The sequence below is a fragment of the Salvelinus namaycush genome, chromosome 26 (genome assembly GCF_016432855.1).
Source record: "Salvelinus namaycush isolate Seneca chromosome 26, SaNama_1.0, whole genome shotgun sequence".
NCBI classification, from domain to species: domain Eukaryota; kingdom Metazoa; phylum Chordata; class Actinopteri; order Salmoniformes; family Salmonidae; genus Salvelinus; species Salvelinus namaycush.
Window position 1 is genome coordinate 27498729 of NC_052332.1, and position 26112 is coordinate 27524840.

Genomic DNA, 26112 nt, shown 5'->3' on the forward strand with positions numbered 1-26112 from the left:
TGCAAAGGAGCAAAAAAATAAATAACAATATGGGGATAAGGTAGTTGGATGAGCTATTTACAGATGGGCTATGTACAGGTGCAATGATCTATGAGCTGCTCTGACAGCTGATTCTTAAAGTTAGTGAGGAAGATGTAAGTCTCCAGCTTCAGTGATTTTTGCAATTTGTTCCAGTCATTGGCAGCAGAGAACTGGAAGGAAAGGCGGCCAAATAGGAATTGGCTTTGGGGGTGACCAGTGAAATATACCTGCTGGAGCGTGTGCTACTGGGTGGGTGCTGCTATGGTGACCAGTGAGCTGAGATAAGGTGGGGCTTTACCTAGCAAAGACTTATAGATGACCTGGAGCCAGTGGGTTTGGCGACGAATATGAAGCGAGGGCCAGCCAACGAGAGCATACAGAGTCTATCTGTCCATAGATAGACAAGGCTATCCTTTGTATAGGAATGCATACAGGCCCAACATAATAAGGTGTCAAAGAGAGAGTGAAAGAGAGAGGGGGGGGGCGTGTTTGTCCCTCTCCAGTCAGAGAGGTGGCGGTAAAGCACCAACAACTAGTTCGCCTGAATTCTCGATAGAGGTAAAAAAAAAAAAAAAAAAAACAGCTGTCAAATAATGCAAGGAGAACGGCCATTTTTCTAAAACACAAACAAGACGAGAAAGCGAGTTATGAAAATATTCGCAGCGAACGTTGGTCAGATGAAATTATAATTAAACGTGGTTCAAGCAAATATTCAACATATAGTTGCAAGGAAGAAACCTGGAGATATACAGGTCATTGCGAAATACACGCATATGTTGTTAAAAACAGGATTTAACTAACGTTAGCTAACGTGACATTCCAATTTCGCAAAATTTGCAGCTACCAGCTAGCTAAGTTGTAGCTGGCTAGCTGGCTACTTAGCTGGCTAGCTAGTGCGACCAGCTTTCAACAAAAGGTAAGTGTAAAAATTTGCACAATTATTTAGGCAAACGTGTTATACTGCAATATAATAAATTGCACTGCTTAAGATTAATATAATGCTAATTTCTCATTGATTGTGTCAAGATAGTTAGCTAACTAGCTCGTTAATTAGCAAGCTAGTAACATCCGCGCACTGTGCAACCATGTTAGCTACGTTTAGCTAGCAGAAGTGCAGGCCAAAGCAGCAGCCTAAAGTTGAGATGTATCCTGCGCGTTGCGAGTCGGGGCGGGTAGAGGGCTGCTCACTGATTTTCATGGTTACTCATCTAACGTTAGCTATTTACCTCCGTTGTTCAGCTAGGTTAGTTAGCTGGCTGCAAATACGGTAGTTCATTTTAGCAAACTGGTTCAATTAGGTAAATGTTCTTGCGCAACTTCAAATGAAACTCAAGTTTTCTTCATGAACACGCACCCATTATTTGTCTGAAGTGATTCGTTCGAATGTACAAATAGCTAACTCAATGCGAATTGTTTACCATTTGTGGTTAATCGAAAACACCACAGTTACATTGAGTACATTTTAATTTCTATTTTAACTTAATTGTAACATGTGTTTATGTATTGTATCGAAACCAGTTGGCTATGACGTTATGTTATTGATAACGTTATTGTTCAGTTGGCACAGTTAACTAGTTGCTACTTTAGTCGGCTGTGAATAGTTTAGCTATGAACAGAGCTCAGAAATTAAGCTGGCCTTCAGCTTAGATAGGCGAAATATACGAACTTTCAATGCACAACTAAAGTGAAACACTTGTCAGTTATAACAACTTTAAGAGGTCTTTAACTTTCTGTGGATGTGGTAAATATTATTTGCATGTGAAAACTAAATTGAATGTCTCGTTTCCCCAGGTGTTTAGAGGAAAAGAGGAACAATAGACCCGATGGAAATACTCAAGCAGGAGTAAGAAGACAGAAGTGGAGAGAATAATAAATGCATGTGAAGAAGATACACATATCTCCTGTTCTTCACAATTTTGCTTCATGGTCATTTATTATGATCAACTCCCATGTTGTAATTACTGGTGCTATTTGTCCGTAAACATTTTGTTATTGTTTTCATTTGTTGAGTGGTGAGCTTGCTGTCACATTTGGTCATTCCGTCACCTCACCTAACCCCTTTCCCAGAGCCTTGCAGCTATTTGCTCAGTGTAACAGATTTGTTTGGCCCAAGTACACCCACTCTAAACCACTGCACACAGAAGAACCAAATAGCCTTTAACCCCCTCGTATCTGGACCGAACTGGTTCAATCCTCTGGACAAGGTTAGAGCTCCACTCACTCTGTAACGTTTCCCTGGCATATTGTTGTGTCCTATATGTGGATGTATGTTATTGGGTACAAGTGTTTGATGGGTGTTTGAGCTGTGTGGTAGGAGATAGTATTTCATTACTTCCCAAAGAGGACATTTGATTGGTTGATTATGTGGCACCATGACATGATTTGACTGTTGTCCTTGTTGTGCCAACAGAAGCCTTGAGCTCCAGTTGAAGAGAGGAGTATGACTGCTGAAACACTTAACTTCGGCCCAGAATGGTGACGCATCTCTTCGTTCTCTAACTCATTCATTCTTCTTTCCTCCCTGCTTACATTCCTAGCCCATAACCAACTCTTGTTTATAATTGAAACAATCTTATATGTCAGTAAATTTAAGAATATCTTCACTATGTTAGGGGTCCCCACTTACTCCCCATGTCCTTCACTTTTCTCCTTCCTCCCTCAGTGCCCCATTCTGTTTCCACATTGGCCCATTCTCAGCACACTGCATTCTATCCTTCTCCATTTTCTCTTTCGCCATAGGCTAGTTTTCAGAGTGAGTGCATGTCTGCATGACCTTGGTCCTTTCAGTTTTAGAATGTAAAGAAAAGAGAACCACATTTTGTTTATTGATGATTCTTCAACTTGTATATAGCTAGCTTAAAATAATGTAATGTCGCAAGTTGTCCTTCAAAATGCCTCAATCAGCAGGTTTTTACACTTAGTTGGCCCTCTCCTTATCCCTACTCCAATCATTCAATAAGAGCACCCGCAAACATAAATTCTTGCTACATTGCCAATAATTCATCTCAAAATTGTACTAAAAGATAATCATTGGCGTTGTATTGTGTACTGTTTTTATTCTGCTCTTGCTTGTTGCCCTTAGTTGTCTAGGGGAAGATAATGGGCGATGCATATCCAACTTAAACTTGAGGTGAAGATAATAGATGGATATGGTCTTACACATGGCCCAGTACTATTATGTCAGTAATAATGATTGCATTTGAAGTGTTATTTATGCATGCATGGATTGTGCTGAGGGTGATTTCTTCTCCCCAGGCTCCGTGCACTATCTAGAGGGCGGAGTGTGACGTCCCCCCCTCCCTCTCCAGCATTGCCAAAGTCCAAGCTGGCCGATTACCGCTATGGTCGTGAGGAGATGCTAGCACTTTATATCAAAGATGACAAGGTGAGCTTATGTAATGAGTGATTCACTCTAATGAGGATTCCAATACAGCTGTTTGTGTTAAAGGTGTCTGGCCGGTTATGACTAATGGGTTTGAAGTAAACCAAACTGTTCCCAGCCCCCAGAGGATATCACGCAGGATAAGGAGTTTGCTGCTATCCTGCAGGATGAGCCTGTGCAGCCTTTGGCCCTGGAGCCTCTAACTGAGGAGGAGCAGGTGAGACTGCAGGAGATATAGGAGTGGTTAGTGAGTTAGAGGTTTGCTGCTCTGATCCCTGAAGTATTTGGCAAGGATTAACTCTCAGATCTTAGTTGCTACTTTCACCCACGATGTACTGATCCTGTTTCAGTGTATGTTGACAAAATGTATTTTTGTGTCAACGTCACTTTCCTTCCTTCTGTCCTGCAGAGAAACTTCTCCATGTCTGTGAACAGTGTGGCTGTGCTGAGGTTGATGGGAAAGGGAGGCGGGGCTGCCCCTGCAGGTGTGGCCAAGGGTCGTGGAGGAGGCATCAGAGGTAGCGGTGCAGTTAGTCACCACCTGGAGTGATCAGGACGGTGCAACTATACATATGGAAATGTATTAACTGGCTGAGTAGGCCCCTGAAGGAATTTCTTATGTTTGTTTGGGCAGGGAGAGGAAGAGGTGAAGGTGCATTCTACCAAAGAGCTCCTGGCGGTCCTGATGATGGAGAGGTGGGCTTCGGTCGTTGCCGAGAAATGCTCCGCAGCCAAAGCTGGGATGACCGGTAGGCTCACTGTCCTATACTATGCTGCCCTCGCCCCCAGATGGTTATCATTCGATCATATTGATGGTTGTTTATCGTCTTTCCTTCTGTCAGGGCTGAGAGGCCCAGGTTTGAGAAGCCAATCAGGCGTGCTGAGGTAGTGCGTCCAGGGTTTGAGGAGGCGGGGCCTCTTGGCAGGAAGGACTCCTGGCGTGCCGACAGCGATAACTGGCGTACCCTCCGGGAGGAAGAGGAAGAGGCAGCAGCAGGAGGAGGAGGGGGAGAGCAGCCAGCCTGGAGAGTTGCAGGAACCCGCCGTGATGGTACACACTGACACACACCTAACCACTCACACACCCTCTACTTAAGACTAATGTTGTGTATACTTTGCATGTTTTCCATGTCTGATGGACACTCCATCTCAAATCAAAATCACACACACAGATGGGGGTCCTCGGTCTGCAGGCTGGCGTGATCATGGCGGCCGGAGGAAGTTTGAGTTTGACTTCCGTGACAGCGAGGGCCCCCGCAGGGAGGACAACAGGGACGGCCTTCCTGAGTGGTGCACTGATGAAGAGGATGGAGAGATGGGCACCTTTGACTCCTCGGGGGCCTTCATGTGCATCAAGGTGTGTGTGTTGGCTGGCAGGCATTATTTCTGTCTGTTTGTCTACGTGTGTGTGTTTGCATGTTACTTATGTCTATTCTGAGCCTTATGCTTGTCCGAGCAGAAAGGCTCCAAGGGCACCATCACTGAAGAGGATCTGGAGTTTGAAGCTCTAGAGGAAGATGAGGAGAACGGTCAGGAAGGCAAGGACAATGGTCAGGAAGGCAAGGACAACTATAAGGATAACTACACTGACGGAGGTGAGACACTTTCCCTGGCTATAGTAAACAACTAACAGAAGAACTTTCTGCTTTCGTAGAATGCACATTCACCCTCTTTCTCTCTAGATGAGTGTGAAGCAGCATGTGAGGGGGTGGTCAAGTACAGGACTCCATCTCCTCCTGCTGTCTCGGCCCCTCCCTCCTCAGACCCTCTCCCTGCCCCCTGTGCCCCAGAGGCTCCCTTGGCACCCATCTCCCACCCCTTCAAAACCAACCACGTGCCCACTGAAGGTAAATATTGAATTCAGGGCTCTAAATTACAAAATACTCATTAGTAGCGCTAGTGTTCCCAACTTAAAGGTTAGGAGCAGCACATAAAATTTAGTAGCACCAGAAAATAAGATTTTTTTTTTTATTGATTGAGATTTCACCAGCCACATTGGTGGGTATTCAGGGTTCCACAATGCAAGCATTTCACTCGCATTTGTGAATAAAAATAGAAGTTAAGTAGGAGCACATTTATAGCAAAATAAATGCTGCATTAGCTGTTTTCAAAGTTTGTCATTTTGTTTCATAGCTGGTAGCTAATCAGACAACGAACTACGAATTCTATCATTTAAAAACATTTTTTTTTTTTACGTGAATATGCATTGGTCTGAAGCCGAAAAATAAAGGGAATTCACACGAGCTTCACAATGCTTATTCCACCCATGCTCTACCAAGATTTTCCACCACACAGCTTTGACCTACTACACTACTACAGTTGGTATTGTGCTTCAAACTATGTGTAGGCAGGTTTCTTAGGGTTCAAACCTTCTCAAACAGCATAATTCATACTCTTAGAGGAGGTGCTTCCACAATAATGTCATTTGTACCGCATACAAGGTAGAGTATTGGATTCTTCACACACCACAGTAAGACATCCCATTACGCTACCATTTTAATGCGTTTTAAAGTAATCAATGAATGCAAGCGTTTGCTTTTATACTTACAAGACCATCAGGCTTGATTGACCTGTTTTGTTGTAGTAATGTGGTGCATGCCTGTATTTCCTTAAACCTTTATTTTAGCAAAACATGTCATTGAGTTTAAAAAAAATCATAATAACAATCATATTTTGATCAGTAGGTACCCAACCTAACAGCAGGTGGTGTGTTGTACAGACTAGCTCAGATAGAGCCTGTCTGCATTCCTGTTTTTTCAAATGCCGTGCTAATCAATAGACAGTTCATTGCCTCTGTTAAAATAATATGCAGCTTAGTTGTTTGCGCTTCTGTTTCTTTGTGCAATAAAGATGGCGACGCAACAATAATACACATTTACAATAGGCCTATCTAAAAATACATACAGCCAAATATACTGTATATACAGTACTAGTCAAAAGTTTACACCTAATCATTCAAGGATTTTTCTTTTGACTATTTTCTACATTGTAGAATAATAGTGAAGACATAACAACTATGAAATAACACGTATGGAATAATGTAGTAACCAAAAAAGTATTAAACAAATCAAAATATATTTAAAATTTGAGATTCTTCATAGTAGTCATGGTTTGCCTTGATGACAGCTTTGCAAACTCTTGGCCTTCTCTAAACCAGCTTCACCTGAAATGCTTTTCCAACAGTCTGTTCCCACATATGCTAAACACTTGTTGGCTTGCTTTTCCTGTTGAGAAACAAATGATAGTCCCACTAAGCGCAAACCAGATGGCATGGCGTATCGCTGCAGAATGCTGTGGTAGCCATGCTGGTTAAATGTGCATTGAATTTTAAATAAATCAGACGGTGACTCCAGCAAAGAACCATCACACCACCTCCTCCATGCTTCACGGTGGGAACCACACATGCAGAGATCATCCGTCCACCTACTCTGCGTCTCTCAAAGACTAAAACTAAAAATCTCAAATTAGAACTCATCAGACTAAAATACAGATTTCCACTGGTCTAATGTCCACATTTTTGCTCATTACTTAAAAATAAACAGATCACATTTACATATGTTTTCAGACCCTTTACTCAGTACTTTGTTGAAGCATTTTTGCCTTTTGGCAAACTCCAGGCTGGCTATCGTGCCTTTTACTGAGGAGTGGCCTCCTTCTAACCACTCTACCATAAAGGCTTGATTTGGTAGAGTGCAGCAGAGATGGTTGTCCTTCTGGAAGGTTCTCCCATCTCCACAGAGGAACTCAAGAACTCTGGCAGAGTGACTATCGGGTTCTTGGTCACCTCCCTGACCAAGGCCCTTCTCCCCCGATTGTGCAGTTTGGCCAGGCGGCCAGCTCTAGGAAGAGTGGTTGCGGTTCCAAACTTCCATTTAATGATGGAGGCCACAGTGTTCTTGGGGACCTTCAATGCTGCAGACATTGTTTTGGTACCCTTCCACAGATCTGTGCTTCAACACAATTATGTCTCTGATCTCTACAGACAATTCCTTTGACCTCATGGATTGGTTTTTGCTCTGAAAACTGTGGAACCTTATATAGACAGGTGTGTGTGGCTTTACAAATCATGTCCAATCAATTGAATTTGCCACAAGTGGACTCCAATCAAGTTGTAGAAACATCTCAAGGATGATCAATGGAAACAGGATGCACCTGAGCTCAATTTCAAGTCTCATAGCAAAGGGTCTGAATACTTATGTAGATAAGGTGTTTCTGTTTTTTCTTTAAAAATGTGCAACAATTTCTTAATCTGTTTTTGCTTTGTTGTAATGGGATATTGTGTGTTAGATTGCAGAGTTTTATTTAATCCATTTTAGAATAAAGTTGAAGTCGGAAGTTTACCTACACTTAGTTTGGAGTCATTAAAACTCGTTTTTCAACCACTCCACAACTTTCTTAACTTCTTATGGCTGGGGGGCAGTATTGAGTAGCTTGGATGAATAAGGTGCCCAGAGTAAACTGTCTGCTACTCAGGCCCAGAAGCTAAGATATGCATATTATTAGTAGAAGTGGATAGAAAACACTCTGAAGTTTCTAAAACTGTTTGAATGATGTCTGTGAGTATGACAGAACTCATGTGGCAGGCAAAACCCTGAGAAAAAATCCAACCAGGAAGTGGACAATCTGAGGTTTGTAGGTTTTCAAGTCTTTGCCTGTCCAATATACAGTGTAAAATTTGGTCCGGTTGCACTTCCTAAGGCTTCCACTAGATGTCAACAGTCTTAAGAACCTTGTTTCAGGCTTCTCCTGTGAAGGGGGAGTGAATAAGAGCTGTTTGAGTCAGCTTATGGCATTCTGCCAGACACCTAAGTCAGGCATGCGCCCGTGAGAGTAAGCTCTGTTCCTTTTCTTTTCTAAAGACAAAGGAATTGTCCGGTTGGAACATTATTGAAGATTTATGTTAAAAACATCCTAAAGATTGATTCTATTCATCGTTTGACATGTTTCTACGAACTGTAATAACTTTTTGGACTAAGTGCCTGCGCCTCTTGAATTTGGATTTGTGAACTAACCGCGCAAACAAAAAGGAGGTATTTGGACAATTGATGGACTTTATCGAACAAAACAAACATGTGTTGTTTAACATGAAGTCCTATGAGTGTCATCTGATGAAGATCATCAAAGGTTAGTGAATAATTTTATCTTTTTGTGACTCCTCTCTTTGGCTGGAAAAATGGCTGTGGTTTTATGTGACTAGGCACTGACCTAACATAAAGCCTTTTTGAAATCGGACACTGGGATTAACACGTTTATCTTTAAAATGGTGTATAATACTTGTATGTTTGAAGAATTTTAATTATGAGATTTCTGTTTGAATTTGGCGCCCTGCACTTTCACTAGCTGTTGTCAAATTGATCCTCTTAACGGGATTTCAGCCGTTAACAAACTATAGTTTTGGGAAGTCTGTTAGGACATCTACTTTGTGCATGACACAAGTCATTTTTCCAACATTTGTTTACAGACAGATTATTTCACTTATAATTCACTGTATCACAATTCCAGTGGGTCAGAAGTTTACATACACTAAGTTGACTGTGACTTTATACAGCTTGGAAAATTCCAGAAAATGATGTCATGGCTTTAGAAGCTTCTGATAGGCTAATTGACATAATTTGAGTCAATTTGAGGTGTACCTGTGGATGTATTTCAAGGCATACCTTCAAACTCAGTGCCTCTTTGCTTGACATCATGGGAAAATCAAAAGAAACCAGCCAAGACCTCAGATTATTATTATTATTTTTTTTTTACAAACGCCTGAAGGTACCACGTTAATCTTTACAAACAGTAGTACGCAAGTATAAACTCCATGGGACCATGCAGCCGTCATACTGCTCAGGAAGGAGATGCGTTCTGTCTCCTAGAGATGAACATACTTTTGTGCGAAAAGTGCAAATCAATCCTAGAACAACAGCAAAGGACCTTGTGAAGATGCTGGAGGAAACAGGTAAAAAAGTATCTATATCCACAGTAAAACGAGTCCTATATCGACATAACCTGAAAGGCTGTTCCAAAACCACCATTTAAAAAATCCAGACTATGGTTTGCAACTGCACATGGGGACAAAGATCGTACTTTTTGGAGAAATGTCCTCTGGTCTGATGAAACAAAAATAGAACTGTTTGGCCATAATGAGCATCGTTATGTTTGGAGGAAAAAGGGGTAGGCTTGCAAGCCGAAGAACACCATCCCAACCGTGAAGCATGGGGGTGGCAGCATCATCTTGTGGGGGTGCTTTGCTGCAGGAAAGACTGGTGCACTTCACAAAATAGGCGTTATGAGGCAGGATAATTACGTGGATATATTGAAGCTACATCTCAAGACATCAGTCAGGAAGTTAAAACTTGGTCGCAAATGGGTCTTCCAAATGGACAATGACCCCAAGCAAACTTCCAAAGTTGTGGCAAAATGGCTTAAAGGCAATGCTACCAAATACTAATTGAGTGTATGTAAACTTCTGGCCCACTGGGAATGTGATGAAAGAAATAAAAGCTGATATCTTTCTCTCTGCTATTATTCTGACATTTCACATTCTTAAAATAGTGGTGATCCTAAGACAGGGAATTTTTACTATGATTAAATGTCAGGAATTGTGAAACTGAATTTAACGCATTTGGCTAAGGTGTTTGTCAACTTCCGACTTCAACTGTAAGGCTGTAACGTAACAAAGTGGATAAAGTCAGAGTCTAAATACTTTCCTGTGTGTACACATTTTAAATGCAGGACACAAGTCCATTTTACCTCTGGAGAGTATGAATTAAGCTATTTGAAATGGTTTGAATCTGCAGCAACCTGCCTACACATAGTTTGAAGTACAATACCAACATAGTTATTACTGTAGTAGGTCAAAGATGTGTGCTGGAAAACCTTGGTAGAGCATGGGTGGACTCGGCATTGTAGTGCTGACGTGAATTTCCTTTTTCGGCTTCAGACCAGTGCCTATTCTCTCTAAAAACAAATTTTTACATTCCATGGTTTTTCACCGGAAGGTTATTATGCAACATTATTATACAACATTATAATTAAGCAATAAGGCCCGAGGGGGTGTGGTACAGTATATGGACAAAATTCCACAGCTAAGGGCTTTGACACTACACGGTGTACCTGGACACAAAGGGGAGCATTATCACTTCAAAAAAGGGTTACCTATGTGATTAGAAGAGTAAAAATAAATGTTTTGTCATGCCCATGGTGCATATGGTCTGATATACGACGGCTTTCAGCCAATCATCATTCAGGGCTCGAACCACGCAATTTATTATACAGCATAACACATGCTCTCCTTGTGTAACTTTGATAAGATCCCAGCTCATAATCCTACTGATCATTGCTCAAAGCAAACTGGCAAGAGCAAGGAAACAAAGACTGAAGCAAATATGCTTTGTCACTCGTCGGATGTGGCAGGCCTTAAACTATTACGGACTACAAAGAGAAACCCAGCTGCGAGCTGCTCTGTGATGCCAGCCTACCAGACAAGGTAAATGCCTTTTTATGCTTGCTTCGAGGCAAGCAACACTGAAGCATGCATGAGAGCACCAGTTGTTCCAGACGACTGTGCGATAACGCTCTCGGTAGCTGATGTGAGCAAGACCTTTAAACAGGTCAACATTTACAAAGCCGCTGGGCCACATGGATTACCAGGACGTGTACTCAAAGCATGCGAGGATGAACTGGCAAGTGTCTTCACTGACATTTTCAACCTCTCCCTGACGGAGTCTGTAATACCTACATGTTTCAAGCAGACCACCATAGTCCCTGTGCCCAAGGAAGCTATGTTAACCTGCTTAAATGATTACCGCCCCATAGCACTCACATCGGTAGCAATGAAGTGCTTTGAAAGGCTGGTCATGGCTGACATCAACAGCATCATCCTGGATACTCTAGACCCAATCCAATTTGCATTCCACCCCACAGATGCACATGCAATCTCTATTGCATTCCACACTGCCCTTTCCCACCTGGACAAAAGGAACACCTATGTGAGAATGCTGTTCATTGACTCCAGCTCAGCGTTCAACACTATGGTGCCCACAAAGCTCATCACTAAGCTAAGGACCCTGGGACTAAACACCTCCCTCTGCAACTGGATCCTGGACTTTCTGACGGGCCGCCCCCAGGTTGTGAGGGTAGGCAACAACACGTCTCACGCTGTTCCTCAACACTGGGGCCCCTCGGGTACGTGCTTAGTCCCCTCCTGTGCTCCTTGTTCACCCACGACTGCGTGGTCAAACACAACTCACCATTAAGTTTGCTGACGACACAAGTGGTAGGCCTGATTACCGACAGCGATGAGACAGCCTGTAGGGAGGAGGTCAGAGACCTGGTAGTGTGGTGCCAGGACAACAACCTCTCCCTCAATGTGATCAAGACAAAGGACCTGATCGTGGACTAGAGAAAAAGGGAAAAGGTGGGCCGAACAGGCCCCCATTAACATCGACTTGGCTGTAGTGGAGCGGGTCTAGAGTTTGAAGTTCCTTGGTGTCCACATCACCAACGAACTATCATGGTCCAAACACACCAAGACAATCGTGAAGAGGGCACGACAACGTCTTTTCCCACTCAGGTGACAAAAAATATTTGGCATGGGTCCCCAGATCCTCAAAAATTTCAACAGTTGCACCATCGAGAGCATCCTCACCGGTTCCATCACCATCTGGTATGGCAACTGCTCGGCATCCAACCATAAGGTGCTACATAGGGTAGTGCGTACGGCCCAGTACATCACTGGGGCCAAGCTGGCTGCCATCCAGGACCTATATACTAGGCAGTGTCAGAGGAAGGCCCAAAAATTGTCAGACTCCAGTCACCCTAGTCATAGATTGTTCTCTCTGCTAGCGCGCGGCAAGCGGTACCGAAGCTCCAAGTCTAGGAACAAAATGCTCCTTAACAGCTTCTATCCCCAAGCTATAAGACTGCTGAACAATTAATAAAACGGCCATCTGGACGATTTACCTTGACCCCCCCCCCCCCCCCCCACAGCTACTTGCTGTTTATCTATGCATGGTCACTTTACCCCTACCAACATGTACAAATATCCTCGACTAACCTGTACCCCCGCACATTGACTTGGTACTGGTGCCCCCTGTATATAGGCTCAATATTTTGGATTTTACTTTTTGTTTATTTGGTAAATATTTTAATTCTTTCTGGAACTGCATTGTTGGTTAAGGGCTTGTAAGTGTTTCACGGTGAGGTCTACCCCTGTTGTATTTGGCTCTTGTGACAACGTTTGCTTTGATATTTACTATGCAATTATACAATGTAGCTGGCTGGACAGTCATGTGAAATCCATAGATTTGGACCTAATGAATTTATTTAAATTGACTGATTTCCTTATATGAACAGTAACTCAGCAAAATCTTTGAAATTGTTGCATGATGCATTTATATTTTTGTTCAGTATACTTAAGAGAATAGGAATATTCTCCTTTAAGTCAGGGGTTCCAAAAAAAATTCACTCAGGCCCTCCTTCCAGCATTGGGGAACATGCCACGCTCCCCGCACAAGCACTGTTCATGAATAAATTGTTCACACCCCTCTTGTTGGCAGAAAGAACATTTTGCAGGCTTAAAGCTTATTTCCTGCAGTTCTACACATTTGTCATGGGGTGCAGAGAAACTGTTGCTGTTAAAGCTCATTTTCTTGCAAGTCTATACATTTTGCCACCTGCTAATGTGTATTCATGTGACATGAGTGACTCAAACATAAACTTGTCCATGTCATATTTCTTTTTATCTGGGTCTTTCTGACAAATAGGTCTCTAAAATATGCAATGACTGACATGACAAGGGAAACTGATGACGCATTACTCAATTTAGAAATTGCACCATGTGCATTCTACTATTAGAACTTTAAAGAGGAAGTTGAAAGCTGGACTGAGTCTCCACCCCACTCCAAAAAGAAAAACAATGTGGTGCGCCTCACAGTTTGGGGAACCACATATACTAATTTCAGTATCCCGGATTTACATTTACTAAGTTAAGTCTAGTTTGAGACCAGGCTGGCACACAGCAAGTCATGTACGCAAGCGATGATTCTGATGTTTTAATCTTGTGCAGTGTGTGGAACCCCCTGACTACGTTTTACTTGTGAATGGAGATTTCAGATTTTCTGTGAATAGACTGAAAAGTTATTTAACAGTGTTGATCAGTCAGCACACATTTAGATTATGAATGTCGATGGCAGGAGAGGGAGTTTAGGCCGGAGACGGAATGTATTCAACACGTGTTTGAAACAGCGACGCTGTCAATCTGGTTCTGTTTACATGTGCGTTTGGGGTTCAACCATTTACTGTAGTCGGTTCAACATAGCTAACTTACTGTTTCCTAAAGTAATTTGTTTTCTCATCTATGGTTTATGTTGTCTTGGTTCTTAGTCAAGGAAATGTAGCTTTGCCAAGTGCATTATTTGTACTGTCTGAAATCTGGTTAACATTGCCTTAATGTTAACCTTTCACGAGTATCAACCCCGTATCCGGGATCACCCCCCACCCCCCCCACACTGATTAGCATCGCTAGCATAGCTTCACAAGTAAATAGTAGCATCTAAATATCATTAAATCACAAGTCCAAGACACCAGATGAAAGATACAGATCTTGTGAATAAACCCATCATTTCTGTTTTTTAAAATGTTTTACAGGGAAGACACTATGTAAATCTATTAGCTAACCACGTTAGCAAAATACACCATCTTTCTTTGTCCACCATTTTCTCTCTCCACCACTAGCTATCACCAATTCGGCTAAACTAAGATATTGATAGCAACAAACCAAGAAAAAAACTCATCAGATGACAGTCTGATAACATATTTATGGTATAGGATAGGTGTTGTTAGAAAAAAGTGCATATTTCAGGTAGAAATCAGTTTACAATTGCACCGACCATCACAAATCGACTAGAATTACTAGATAGAGCAACGTGTATGACCAATTTACTCATCATAAAACATTTCATAAAAATAGACAAAGCATAGCAATGGAAAGACACAGTTCTTGTGATTTCAGACCATATTTCAGATTTTCTAAGCGTTTTTCAGCGAAAACACAATAAATCGATAAGTTAGCATACCACATGTGCAAACGTTAGTAGAGCATGAATTCAAGGCAAAGGGAGCTATAACGTTATCATCGCCAAAATATATTAATTTTTTCACTAACCTTCTCAGAATTCTTCCGATGACACTCCTGTAACATCATTTTACAACATACATATACAGTTTGTTCGAAAAGGTGCATATTTAGCCATACAAAACCGTGGTTATACAATGGAAATAGTCACAACTCAAGCATCAAAATGAGGGACGTCAGCTTTCAGAGTGATCTAGTTTAATCGAAAGCTAATCATATACTTGACTAAAAAATACAGAGTTGACAGGAATCGAAAGACAAATTAGTTCTTAATGCAACCGCTGACTTACATTTTTAAAATTATCCTTACTTTTCAATACAGGGTTCGCCAAGTGAAGCTATACCAAACAAAATGGCGAAATATGCGTTTAAAATATTTCGACAGAACAACGATTTATCATATTAAATATTGCTTACTTTGAGCTGTTCTTCCATCAGATTCTTGGGCAATGTATTCTTTCTTGGGTTTAACCTTCTTTTGGTCGAAAGATGTCCTTTGTCCGTCTAAATGCCCGCTAACGTTCGACCGGGACCCCGAAATGTGCCCGGTGCTTCACATAGAAATGCATCAAAATCGCACTAAACGGATATAAATTGCTATAAAACGGTTTAAATTAACTACCTTATGATGTTTCTAAGTCCTATATCGAATTAAATTACAGACGGATACATTTCAAGTTGATAACCGAGCCTGTGAAAATGGCATCCGGAGGTCCCTTCCTGCGTAAGGGCGAGCGTCGAAAGGGGGGCTACTCTCACTCCTTGGTCTTTTATAACCTCTGAGAGCTACCTAGAAGGCCCATTCCACTTCTCATTGGTTACTGACATCCAGGGGAAGGCGGGTGCAGTTCGTGTCGTTCCATAGGATAGACAGAGACCTTAAAAACTGATCTGAAACCAGAGCTTCGCTCTCAGACCTTTCACTGTCTGTCATGGATTTCGCTGTAGAAAGAGTTCTGGGTCACCCACAGACATAATTTCAACGTTGTATGAAACTAGAAAGTGTTTTCTATCCAATAGAATTAATAATATGCATATTGTACGAGCAAGAATTGAGTACTAGGCAGTTTAATTTGGAGACGACAAAATGCTAATTCGGAACAGCACCCCCTGTAGTCGCAAGAAGTTTTAACGTAGTTTGGTCTGTGCAAAGCAATTTAATATGATTAGTGTGGCAGTTTCCAAAAGTTTGGTTTTAAACTTAACATCAGTTAACTTCTCTTGGGTAGGGGGCAGCATTTGGAATTTTGGATGAAAAGCATGCCCAAATTAAACTGCCAGCTACTCATCCCCAGAAGATAAGATATGCATATTATTAGTAGATTTGGATAGAAAACACTGAAGTTTCTAAAACTGTTTGAATCATGTCTGTGTATAACAGAACTCATTTAGCAGGTGAAACCCCGAGGACAAACCATTCAGATTATTCTTTTTTGAGGTCACTCTCTTTTCAGTTAGTTTTCATTGGGAAACCAGATTTCTAAGGGACCATCTTGCAGTTCCTACTGCTTCCACTGGATGTCAACAGTCTTTAGAAATTGGTTGAGGTTATTCCTTTGTGTAATGAAGAAGTACGGCCATCTTGAAGGAGGGTCACTCGAAGTGTCCTGTTAGATGCGCATGACCAGAAAGCTAGCTACAGTTGGTTTTAATCCTGCATTGAACACAGATCATCCCCTCTTCAATTTGATCGATTATTTATGTTAAAAAAATACCCAAAGTGGTATTACAAAAGTAGCTTGAAATTTTTTGGCAAAGTTTACAGGTAACCTTTGAGATATTTCGTAGTCACGTTTCACAATTTGGAACCGGTGTTTTTCTGGATCAAACGCGCCAAATAAATTGACATTTTGGATATCGACGGAATTAATCGAACAAAAGGACCATTTGTGATGTTTATGGGACATATTGGAGTGCCAACAACAGAAGCTCGTCAAAGGTAAGGCATGAATTATATTTTCATTTCTGAGTTTTGTGTCGCGCCTGCAGGGTTGAAATATGCTCTTTGTTTACAATGGTGCTATCCTCAGATAATAGCATCGTTTAGTTTCGCCGAAAAGCCTATTTGAATTCTGACATGTTGGCTGGATTCACAACCAGTGTAGCTTTAATTTGGTATCTTTCATGTGTGATTTAATGAAAGTTAGATTTTTATAGTAATTTTTATAGTAATTTGAATTTGGCGCTCTGCATTTTCTGTCTTTTTGCCAAGTGAGACAGTAGCGTCCCGCCTAAACTCAGATTTTTGGATATAAATATGAACTTTACCGAACAAAACAAATGTATTGTGTAACATGAAGTTCTATGAGTGTCATCTGATGAAGATCATCAAAGGTTAGTGATTAATTTTATCTCTTTCTGCTTTTTGTTACTCTCTTTGGCTGGAAAAATGGCTGTCTTTTTCTGTGACTTGGCTCTAACCTAACATAATCGTTTGGTGTGCTTTCGTCGTAAAACCTTTTTGAAATCGGACACTTTGGCTGGATTTACAACAAGTGTATCTTTAAAATGGTGTAAAATACTTGTCTGTTTGAGGAATTTAAATTATGGGATTTCTGTTGTTTTGAATTTGGCGCCCTGCAGTTTCACTGGCTGTTGACACGGTGGGACGCTACCGTCCCACAGACCCTAGTGAGGTTAACTGTTTAGTGTGAGAAATGATGATATATTGTGGTACGTGAACCGACCAAACAGGTTAGCTAATGTTTGTCTTATGTTAACTTTAGCTAGCCAAGTAACCTTAGCTAATTGGCTATCATAGCAGCCATGGACATACGCTAGTTTATTTGTCTGTGATCCGATTACACGCCACTGGTTCAGCAGTTACACGACTTCAGCCGTATGTGAAAAACCTTACTTGGCAAAATATATCTAGCTAGCTTTCCTCGCTTGGTTAGCTCTCATTTGACTGGTATAACGTTAGTTTAGCTACCTAGCTAATCAAAACAAAACCACCTTTAATTGACTAGCTACTTTTTTTTTTTTTTTTTGCCTGTTCGTTAGCTAGCTACAGAGGCTAGATGCTTGACTTTGTTCAAGCAAGCTAACGTTAACTAGTAAGCTACGAAGCTAATAAAAATCTGTGCGTACATTGATTAACGTCAGCTTGAATACCACCATATACCTAGTTATATACAGTAACCTAGGTTACATCCAAATAACCTAGGTGTTAGAACTGAGTTTTGGCAAAATGTCACATTGTCAGAAATGCTACAAAAATGTAGAACATCTTTGTTTCTTAACTTCTACTTCCTCCCAATCCCGGGTCCGGGAGCACCCCCACCAGTAAAAAAGCTGACTAGCATAGCCTAGCATAGCGTCACAAGTAAATAGTAGCATCTAAATATCATTAAATCACAAGTCCAAGACACCAGATGAAAGATACACATCTTGTGAATCCAGCCATCATTTCTGATTTTTAAAATGTTTTACAGGGAAGACACTATGTAAATCTATTAGCTAACCACGATAGCAAAAGACACAACTTTTTTTGTCCATCATTTTTTTCCTGCATAGGTAGCTATCACAATTTCGACCAAATAAAGATATAAATAGCCACTAACCAAGAAACAACTTCCTCAGATGACAGTCTGATAACATATTTATTGTATAGCATATGTTTTGTTAGAAAAATTATATTAGCTTACCACAATAGCAAACATCACAACAGCATTGATTCAAGCCAAAAATAGCGATAACGTATAAACCACCAAAATATATTAATTTTTTCACTAACCTTCTCAGAATTCTTCAGATGACAGTCCTATAACATCATATTACACAATGCATATAGAGTTTGTTCGAAAATGTGCATATTTAGTGGCACAAATCGTGGTTATACAATGTGATTAGTGGCCAAAACTTCAAGCAATCTGTCCGGCGCCATCTTGGAGAGGCACCTATTCTAATCGAAAACTATTCATAAACTTGACTAAAAAATACAAGTTGGACAGCAAATGAAAGACAAATTAGTTCTTAATGCAATCGCTGTGTTACATTTTTAAAATTAACGTTACTTCAGCATACAGCGTGCGCTAAAGCGAGACCGCACCGAAATTCATGGCGGAATTATTATTTGACATTTGTCAACATAAATACGAATTAACAATATAAAGATTGCTTACTATTTGCCGAGCTTCCATCAGAATCTTGGGCAAGGTGTCCTTTCTCCAGAACAATCGTCTTTTGGTTGAAAGATGTCCTCTTCTCATGTGGAAATAGCAGCTAACGATAGCCACCCACTGGAGAGGTGTCCAACTCGTGAAAGCGCGTCACAAAGAAATCCCAGAAAATCGCAATAAACTGATATAAACTGCTATAAGTCGGTTTAAATTAACTACCTTATGATGTCTTTAACACCTATAACGAATAAAAACATGACCGGAGATATAGAACTGCTAAAACCAAAGCTTTTGCAGGACGCCATTGTGATGTCCCCTTGCGCCAGATGCCCCGTTGAAAAGAACGGTACTTCCGTTCCATGATCCTTTATATAGTGGCCCAGATTGCGCAATCCACTCCATTCAAATTCTCCCCGCTTACTGACATCTAGAGGAAGGCGTATGCAGTGCATGTAGCTCGATGGCTTACATGGGGACTTATAAACTGACCTCAGAACAGGGACCTCGATTTCTGAAATCTCACTCCCTGACAGGAAATGTGCTGCAGAATAAGTTCTGTTTCACTCAGAGAAATAATTCAAACGGTTTTAGAAACTAGAGTGTTTTCTATCCAATAGTAATAATAATATGCATATTGTACGAGCAAGAATTGAGTACGAGGCAGTTTAATTTGGGAATGTAAATATTACAAAGTCCCAACAGCACCCCCTATTGAGAAAAGGTTAACTTCTTATGGCTGCATCCCGCTACCGGGATCGATATGACAGCATCCAGAAAGTGCAGGACGCCAAATTCAAACAGAAATCTCATAATTAAAATTCCTCAAACATACATGTGTCTTATATCATTTTAAAGGTATTCTTGTTGTTAATCCCACAAGTGTCCGATTTCAAATATGCTTTTCAGCGAAAGCACTACAAATGATTATGTTAGGTCACCATCAAACCACAATAAGCACAGCCATTTTTCCAGCGAAAGATAACTTTCACAAAATGCAGAAATAGATAAAATGAATCACTAACCTTTGATTATCTTCATCAGGTGACACTCATAGGACTTAATGTTACACAATACATGCATGTTTTGTTTGATAAAGTTCATATTTATAACAAAAAATCCGAGTTTACATTGGCGCGTTAGATTCACTATTTCCAAAAACATCAAGTGATTTTGCATAGCCACAGCGTTTCAACAGAAATACTCACCATAAATGTAGATGATAATACAAGTTATACACATGGAATTATAGATATACCTCTCCTTAATGCAACCACTGTGTCAGATTTCAAAAAAACTTTACGGAAAAAGCAAATCATGCAATAATCTGAGACGGAGCGCAGAACAATAGCCAAATTAGCCGCCATGTTGGGGTCAACAGAAACCAGAAAATACATGATAAATGTTTCCTTACCTTTGATGAACTTCATCAGAATGCAGTCCTAGGAATCCCAGGTCCACAATAAATGCTTGATTTGTTCGTTAATGTCCGTTATTTATGTCCAATTAGCTACTTTGGTTAGCGCCTTTGGTAAACAATTCCAAAGTCACAAAGCGCCTCCACTATAACGTGACAAAATGTCCAAAAGTTCCGTAACAGTCAGTAGAAACATGTCAAACGATGTACTGAATAAATCTTTAAAATGTTATTAACATACATCTTGAATAACGTTCCAACCGGAGAATTAGATTGACTTAAGAAGAGCGGTGGAACGGACGTCCTCATGTGAAGGCGCATGGTGAATGCGTGATCAGCTCGTGGTAGTGATTACTCATTCCTGTCTCCTTCGGCCCCCCTTCACATTAGTCATCACACAAAGTTCTGTTGACTGTTGACATCTAGTGGAAGCCGTAGGAAGTGAAAACTCATCCATATCTCGCTGTAATTTCATTGAGAGCTTGGTTGAAAATCTGCCACCTCAGAAACAATTCAAACAGGAAGTGGAACTTCTCAGGTTTTTGCCTGCCATATGAGTTCTGTTATACTCAGACATCATTCAAACAGTTTTAGAAACTTCAGAGTGTTTTCTATCCAATACTAATAATAATATGCATATATTAGCAACTGGGACTGAGGAGCAGGCCGTTTAATATGGGCACCTCTGTGCACCTTTCATCCAAGCTACTCAATACTGCCCCTGCAGCCATAAGAAGTTAACGGAAGGAATTGTGCATGTGAGAGCGATACATTTAATAAACTGTTGCATCTGCAAATTTATTCAATCCGGCATTTTATGTCCAATGGTCAATTTTGGAAATTATAGTCTCGTTTTAAGCAGACGTCTAGAATAGGAGATCAGTAGGCTCAAATACTCAACTCAATTGCCAACGACCCTGTTAAAAAATGCGCTGTGGTTCTCGGTTACAGATGGACGACTCATGATGAGAGATGTGGAGTGTTGTTGTGTACCTCAAAGTTGATCTGCAAATTTTCATAGAGATTGGTGTCATGTTGGCATAGATATGAATTTAACTGACCTCAACCAACACTTATATCTACTGTCGTCAGGTCGATAATATCCCACCTCGCGCAGCAACACTGCCTTGCTGTTGAAGTGCTGGAGATTCATTTTTAGAAGTGCTGCACATGGCATAAAAGTTGGTCTAATTTACTCAAGGAGACTGTCCTTGAGTGTGTTGGCTATTTACGTTGAAAAACAAACCTAGTTTGAGAACAAAACAATTTTTTGAGTTTGCTTCAGCAAAGACACAAGGGCACTCGAACCAAGTGACAGTGTGCCTGTTTCTCTATCTCACAGGCACACTGTCACTTGGTTCGAGTGCCCTCGTTGTCATGTTAACCTTCCACCCTTAAAGGGGTATCTGAGAATTTGTCATCTGTGACATTTTGATTAAAACACTTGGATCACAAAAATGATTTTTTTGTTGTTGCAATAAACCACATCACTTCTAGCTAGTAATACATGTATTGTTTTACAAACATTACAAAGCATGCTCACCTGGGTTCTTTTGGGTTTTTTGGTCTAATTATTATGGCCCAAAAATATTCTGAGTGGCTGGTAGATTTTAAATTTACCTGCCACAGTGGCTGGTGGACCAAAAATGTTGTTTCAGGCCCTGCACTCATTCATTGCTATGATCATTGATCTCCTGAATAAGCTATCCCTTTTCATTTCTGGGCCCCCAAATCTTTGGATATACTGGTAAAGTTACCAGGTTGTTGGCTCGCTAGCCAATGATGTAACATTACTGAACAAAGTGTAAACAAATGGTTAATGACGCGCAAGTAGTTCTAGAACGTTCCATAATGTTATGGTTTGTGAATGTAAAATTCAGTCCCGGCGATCCGCTATAGGTAAGATAAAAATGTTCCTCCCGTAATGTGTCAGATCTCTGAAACAACGGTACTGCGAAGCCTTATTACAACAAGTATCTAGGATATATATTTTTTCCTTGTCTCAGTGCTCCCAATATAAAACTCCTGTTCGCACAGCAAAATTATTTAGTCGCATATGTGACCAAATTGGTCGCACTTTAGAGCCCTGACTGAATTACTGATATGCACATGTTGTGTACTAAAGCTAGGACAATAAACCGAAAGTATCGACAGTGACCATTTATCGAAGATATTTTACTGTTATCAATAATAACGATAAGTAGCTTTTACTGTTAATATGGGCTATTGCTAACGGGACAATTTATAATGTTCAAATTGGAGTAGTTTAAAGGATCAAATAAACATAACTGGTGCTTATTCATTTTATAAATGAACCGTTGTCTTGATAATTCAGTCAATTTATCATGTTATGTGTTTTTGTCCATTTCGTCTCGTTCTTGTGAACCATTTTCACTTTGTGTGGGCATCAGATTGTATCTGCTCCAGAGAATGTTTCACCTGTATGCTCAGTAGTGGCCCTAGTACAGTAGTTGTACATGTCTCATCCCCTTTCCCCCTGTTCTCTCTGTGGTCTCACAGGCAGCTCACCTCCAGGGAGTGGTGCTCAGCTCAGTCCAGACCCCTCCTCCTCCACCACCACTTCCTCCAACCTGATGCCTCCTCCCTCCTTTGGATCTCTCCTCCCATCAACAGGGGGAGAAGTGGAGGAGGACGAGGGCATGAAGCACCTGCAACAGGTAGGGTTGCATTACCATGTCAATTAGACATGCGTTCATTTTACATCCAATTTATTGTCAGGATTACGATTACACTTGATATACTGGCTGAGTGTTATGTAAATGTTCATATTTTTTTATCTTCTCCCACCCTTGTAGGAGGCTGAAAAGATGGTGGCATCTCTGCAGGACACATCCCTTGAGGAGGAGTGTTTCACCCAAGCACTGCAGGAGAGCCACAACATTACCTCCCAATCTCACACACACCCAGCCCCACACTCACACACACACACCGCTGGACACACGCACTCCCACTCTGCCCATAGGGACTGTGCCCTGCCACTCTCCCACGAGGCAGCCATGAAGTGGTTCTACAAGGACCCCCAGGCAGAGATCCAAGGTAGACACACACATTCACAATTTTTTGCAGTTAGTGCATTTGGAAAGTATTCAGAAACCTTGACTTTTTCAACATTTTGTTACATTACAGCCTTATTCTAAAATGGATTAATTGTTTTTTTTTCCTCATCAATCTTAACGGAATACCCCATAATGACAAAGCAAAAAACTATTTTTTTTTTACATTTTTGCAAATGTATTAAAAATGAACTGGAATCAAATTGAAGTATTCAGACCCTTTACGCAGTACTTTGTTGAAGCACCTTTGTCAGCGATTACAGCCTCGTGTCTTGGGTTTGATGCTACAAGCTTGGCACACCTGTATTTGGGGAGTTTCTCCTCTTCTCTGCAGATCCCCTCAAGCTCTGTAATGTTGGATGGGGAGCGACGCTGCACAGCTATTTTCAGGTCTTTCCAGAGATGTTCGATCGGGTTCAAGTCCGAGCTCTGGCTGGGCCACTCAAGGATATTTAGAGACTTGTCCCGAAGCCACTCCTGCATTGTCTTGGCTGTGTGCTTAGGGTCGTTGTCCTGTTGGAAGGTGAACCTTCGCCCCAGTCTGAGTTCCTGAGCGTTCTGGAGCAAGTTTCCATCAAGGATCTCTCTGTACTTTGCCCTTTTTCATCCTTCCCTTGATCCTGACTAGTCTCCCAGTCCCTGCCGCTGATAAACAACCCCACAGCATGATGCTGCCACCACCATACTTTACCGTAGGGATGGTGCAAGGTTTCCTCCAGACATGACGCTTGGAACTCAGGCCAAAGAGTTCAATCTTGGCTTCATCAGACTAGAGAATCTTTTTTTTGTTGTAAGAATGGGAGTAAATGCGGAGGTACAAATGCTGATAGACATGCCAAAGACGACTCAAAGCTGTAATCGCCGCCAAAGGTCCTTCTACAAAGTATTGACTCTGAGGTGTGAGTACTTACGTAAATGAGGTATTTCTGTGTTTTATTCTCAATAAATTTGCAATAATGTCTAAAAACATGTGTTGTAGATGATGAGAGGATCTAAAAATGAATTTAATACATTTTGAATTCAGGCTCTAACACAACACGTGTAATAAGTCAAGGGGTTGGGATACTTTCTGAAAGCACTGTACATATCAATCAATATATGTTGCATATAGTACCTTACAGATACTTTTTCACATTGTCATATTGTTTTGTCATGACCCTGGTCCAGGTCCCTTCTCCACGGTGGAGATGTGTGAGTGGTTCCAGGCAGGCTACTTCTCCATGACACTGCTGGTAAAGAGGGGTTGTGATGAGGGCTTCCAGCCCCTGGGAGATGTCATCAAGATGTGGGGGCGCGTGCCCTTCTCCCCCGGCCCCTCCCCCCCACCCCTGCTGGTGAGACAGCCTCCACCACCTCGGGGGTCCTCTGTGAGTCAGCGAGCACACGTCTGTCTGGGTGTTTCTGTTTACTTCCTGTTCACTGGTTGTTTGTTTAGTGGTGTGTGGGGGGTTTGTCAGTTAACCCAGGTACAGCAAAGGCACAGAGATACTTGACTGTGGTGAACAACTTCTTTTGGAATAAGTAGAGTATCAAAGTGGCATAGGCAAAATCATGTGTTTTACTGAGTATAATGTATATTTTCTCTTGTAGCTGTATCGTGTATCTATCCAGAGCAGATAATCAGTAGTGTATCTGGTAGGGATGCACCGATATTACTTTTTTGGCCGATGCAATATTTTCCTTGCCCAAAAAAAACCAATACCGATTTTATTAAAAAATTTTAGCGGCCTTTTAAGCATTCTAGTACAGTTAAATAGTTGAAACACACACTGACCAAAAGTTATTTTGTTGACATTTACGTATGTCCCCCATTACCAGTAAAACATAATCAAAACCTATTTATTTCACTTACTTGCTGTGCTGTTTTGTTGTTCAGTCTCAACCAGGATTTCATCATACATGTCAAGCAGTGAAGTTTCAGCGCTCTGTCTGTCCGTGACCTCTCTTCCTTGGTGCACACTGTCACTGTGTCCGTTTCCATCTTGTCTAGCTGTCTAACATTTCACGTAAACCGTGTTTGTTGTCTGCATCAAAGTAGCGGTCCTTGTAGGTAGCATCGAGCATGGTGGCGACACAGTAGAGGCTCCGAGAGTATGCCACTGAATCGCTTGTTCACAGCCACTTGTAGAGTACTTTTGCAAGTTTTAACCCCCCTAAAATGTCCTTCCTCTTTCAAATGACTGCTCGACTTGAACTTGTTTAGTTGTTGGAAGTGTGTGCTTAGTATTTTTCTGCTTTTGTTCTGTGTAGCGCTGTATTTTTTGTAGCGTCATCTACCTACGTTATATAGGTATGCACGACAGCTTTGACATCGGTTTTGCACATCGGCGTTAAACTAGACATGTTGGCATTTTTAGGTAGTATCGGCCGATTCTGATATGCTTACCAATTTATATTGTACATCCCTATTATTTGGTGTGCTTGGTGGTTTTCTAAAGCAGTGGCATAGTTGGTACGGTAACCCTGTAGGTCTTGTTCCGCAGGGCAATATGGATCAGGAGCTGCTGAAGAAACAGTTAGAACAAGCAGCCACTGCAGCTCTATACCAGCAATTGCAGATAAGGTTTCAGCACATGAAAAGGTAGGCACACACACACACACACACACACACACACACTGGATGTATAGGAGGGTATTTGTGAGTGTACTAATGTGTTTCTGTTTTCAGGAGTGGGGAATCTAGCATGATGAACAGGTCCATGTCAGTACCAGATAATGGGTCTATGTGGGACATGCGTACCTCAGCCTCCCAGCAGTCAGGTACTGAAAAGGAACCCGCTGCATCGTTATCTGCTCCACATACACCTTTTATATAAGCACACTTTATACAGATGCATGATGAAATTATGATTTTTAATTTCAAAGGCAAAAATGGCCTGGACTAAATTGTTAAGATTTCAATTTAATTTGGTTGGAGGCAAGGTCATTCTCAGCAAATGTAATTTATCCTACAGGTGGTAAGTTGCCAGTGCCTACAG

At 41.2% G+C, this 26112-nt stretch overlaps 1 protein-coding gene across 1 annotated transcript in view; it reads left to right on the forward strand.

Moving 5' to 3' along the window:
• Window positions 1–612: 612 nt before the first annotated feature.
• The window catches only part of LOC120021334 (GRB10-interacting GYF protein 1-like), a 45403-nt gene continuing 19903 nt past the window's right edge, over window positions 613–26112 (forward strand). Inside the window, exons 1-17 of the mRNA XM_038965044.1 lie at window positions 613–937; window positions 1813–2225; window positions 2432–2496; window positions 3104–3151; window positions 3277–3406; window positions 3522–3620; window positions 3813–3921; window positions 4038–4152; window positions 4246–4454; window positions 4576–4760; window positions 4863–4998; window positions 5086–5250; window positions 22581–22738; window positions 22877–23117; window positions 24302–24501; window positions 25618–25715; window positions 25803–25894. Coding sequence (XP_038820972.1) covers window positions 2462–2496; window positions 3104–3151; window positions 3277–3406; window positions 3522–3620; window positions 3813–3921; window positions 4038–4152; window positions 4246–4454; window positions 4576–4760; window positions 4863–4998; window positions 5086–5250; window positions 22581–22738; window positions 22877–23117; window positions 24302–24501; window positions 25618–25715; window positions 25803–25894 — 2020 coding nt within the window. The 5' untranslated portion in view covers window positions 613–937; window positions 1813–2225; window positions 2432–2461. The remainder of the gene's footprint in view (window positions 938–1812; window positions 2226–2431; window positions 2497–3103; window positions 3152–3276; window positions 3407–3521; window positions 3621–3812; window positions 3922–4037; window positions 4153–4245; window positions 4455–4575; window positions 4761–4862; window positions 4999–5085; window positions 5251–22580; window positions 22739–22876; window positions 23118–24301; window positions 24502–25617; window positions 25716–25802; window positions 25895–26112) is intronic.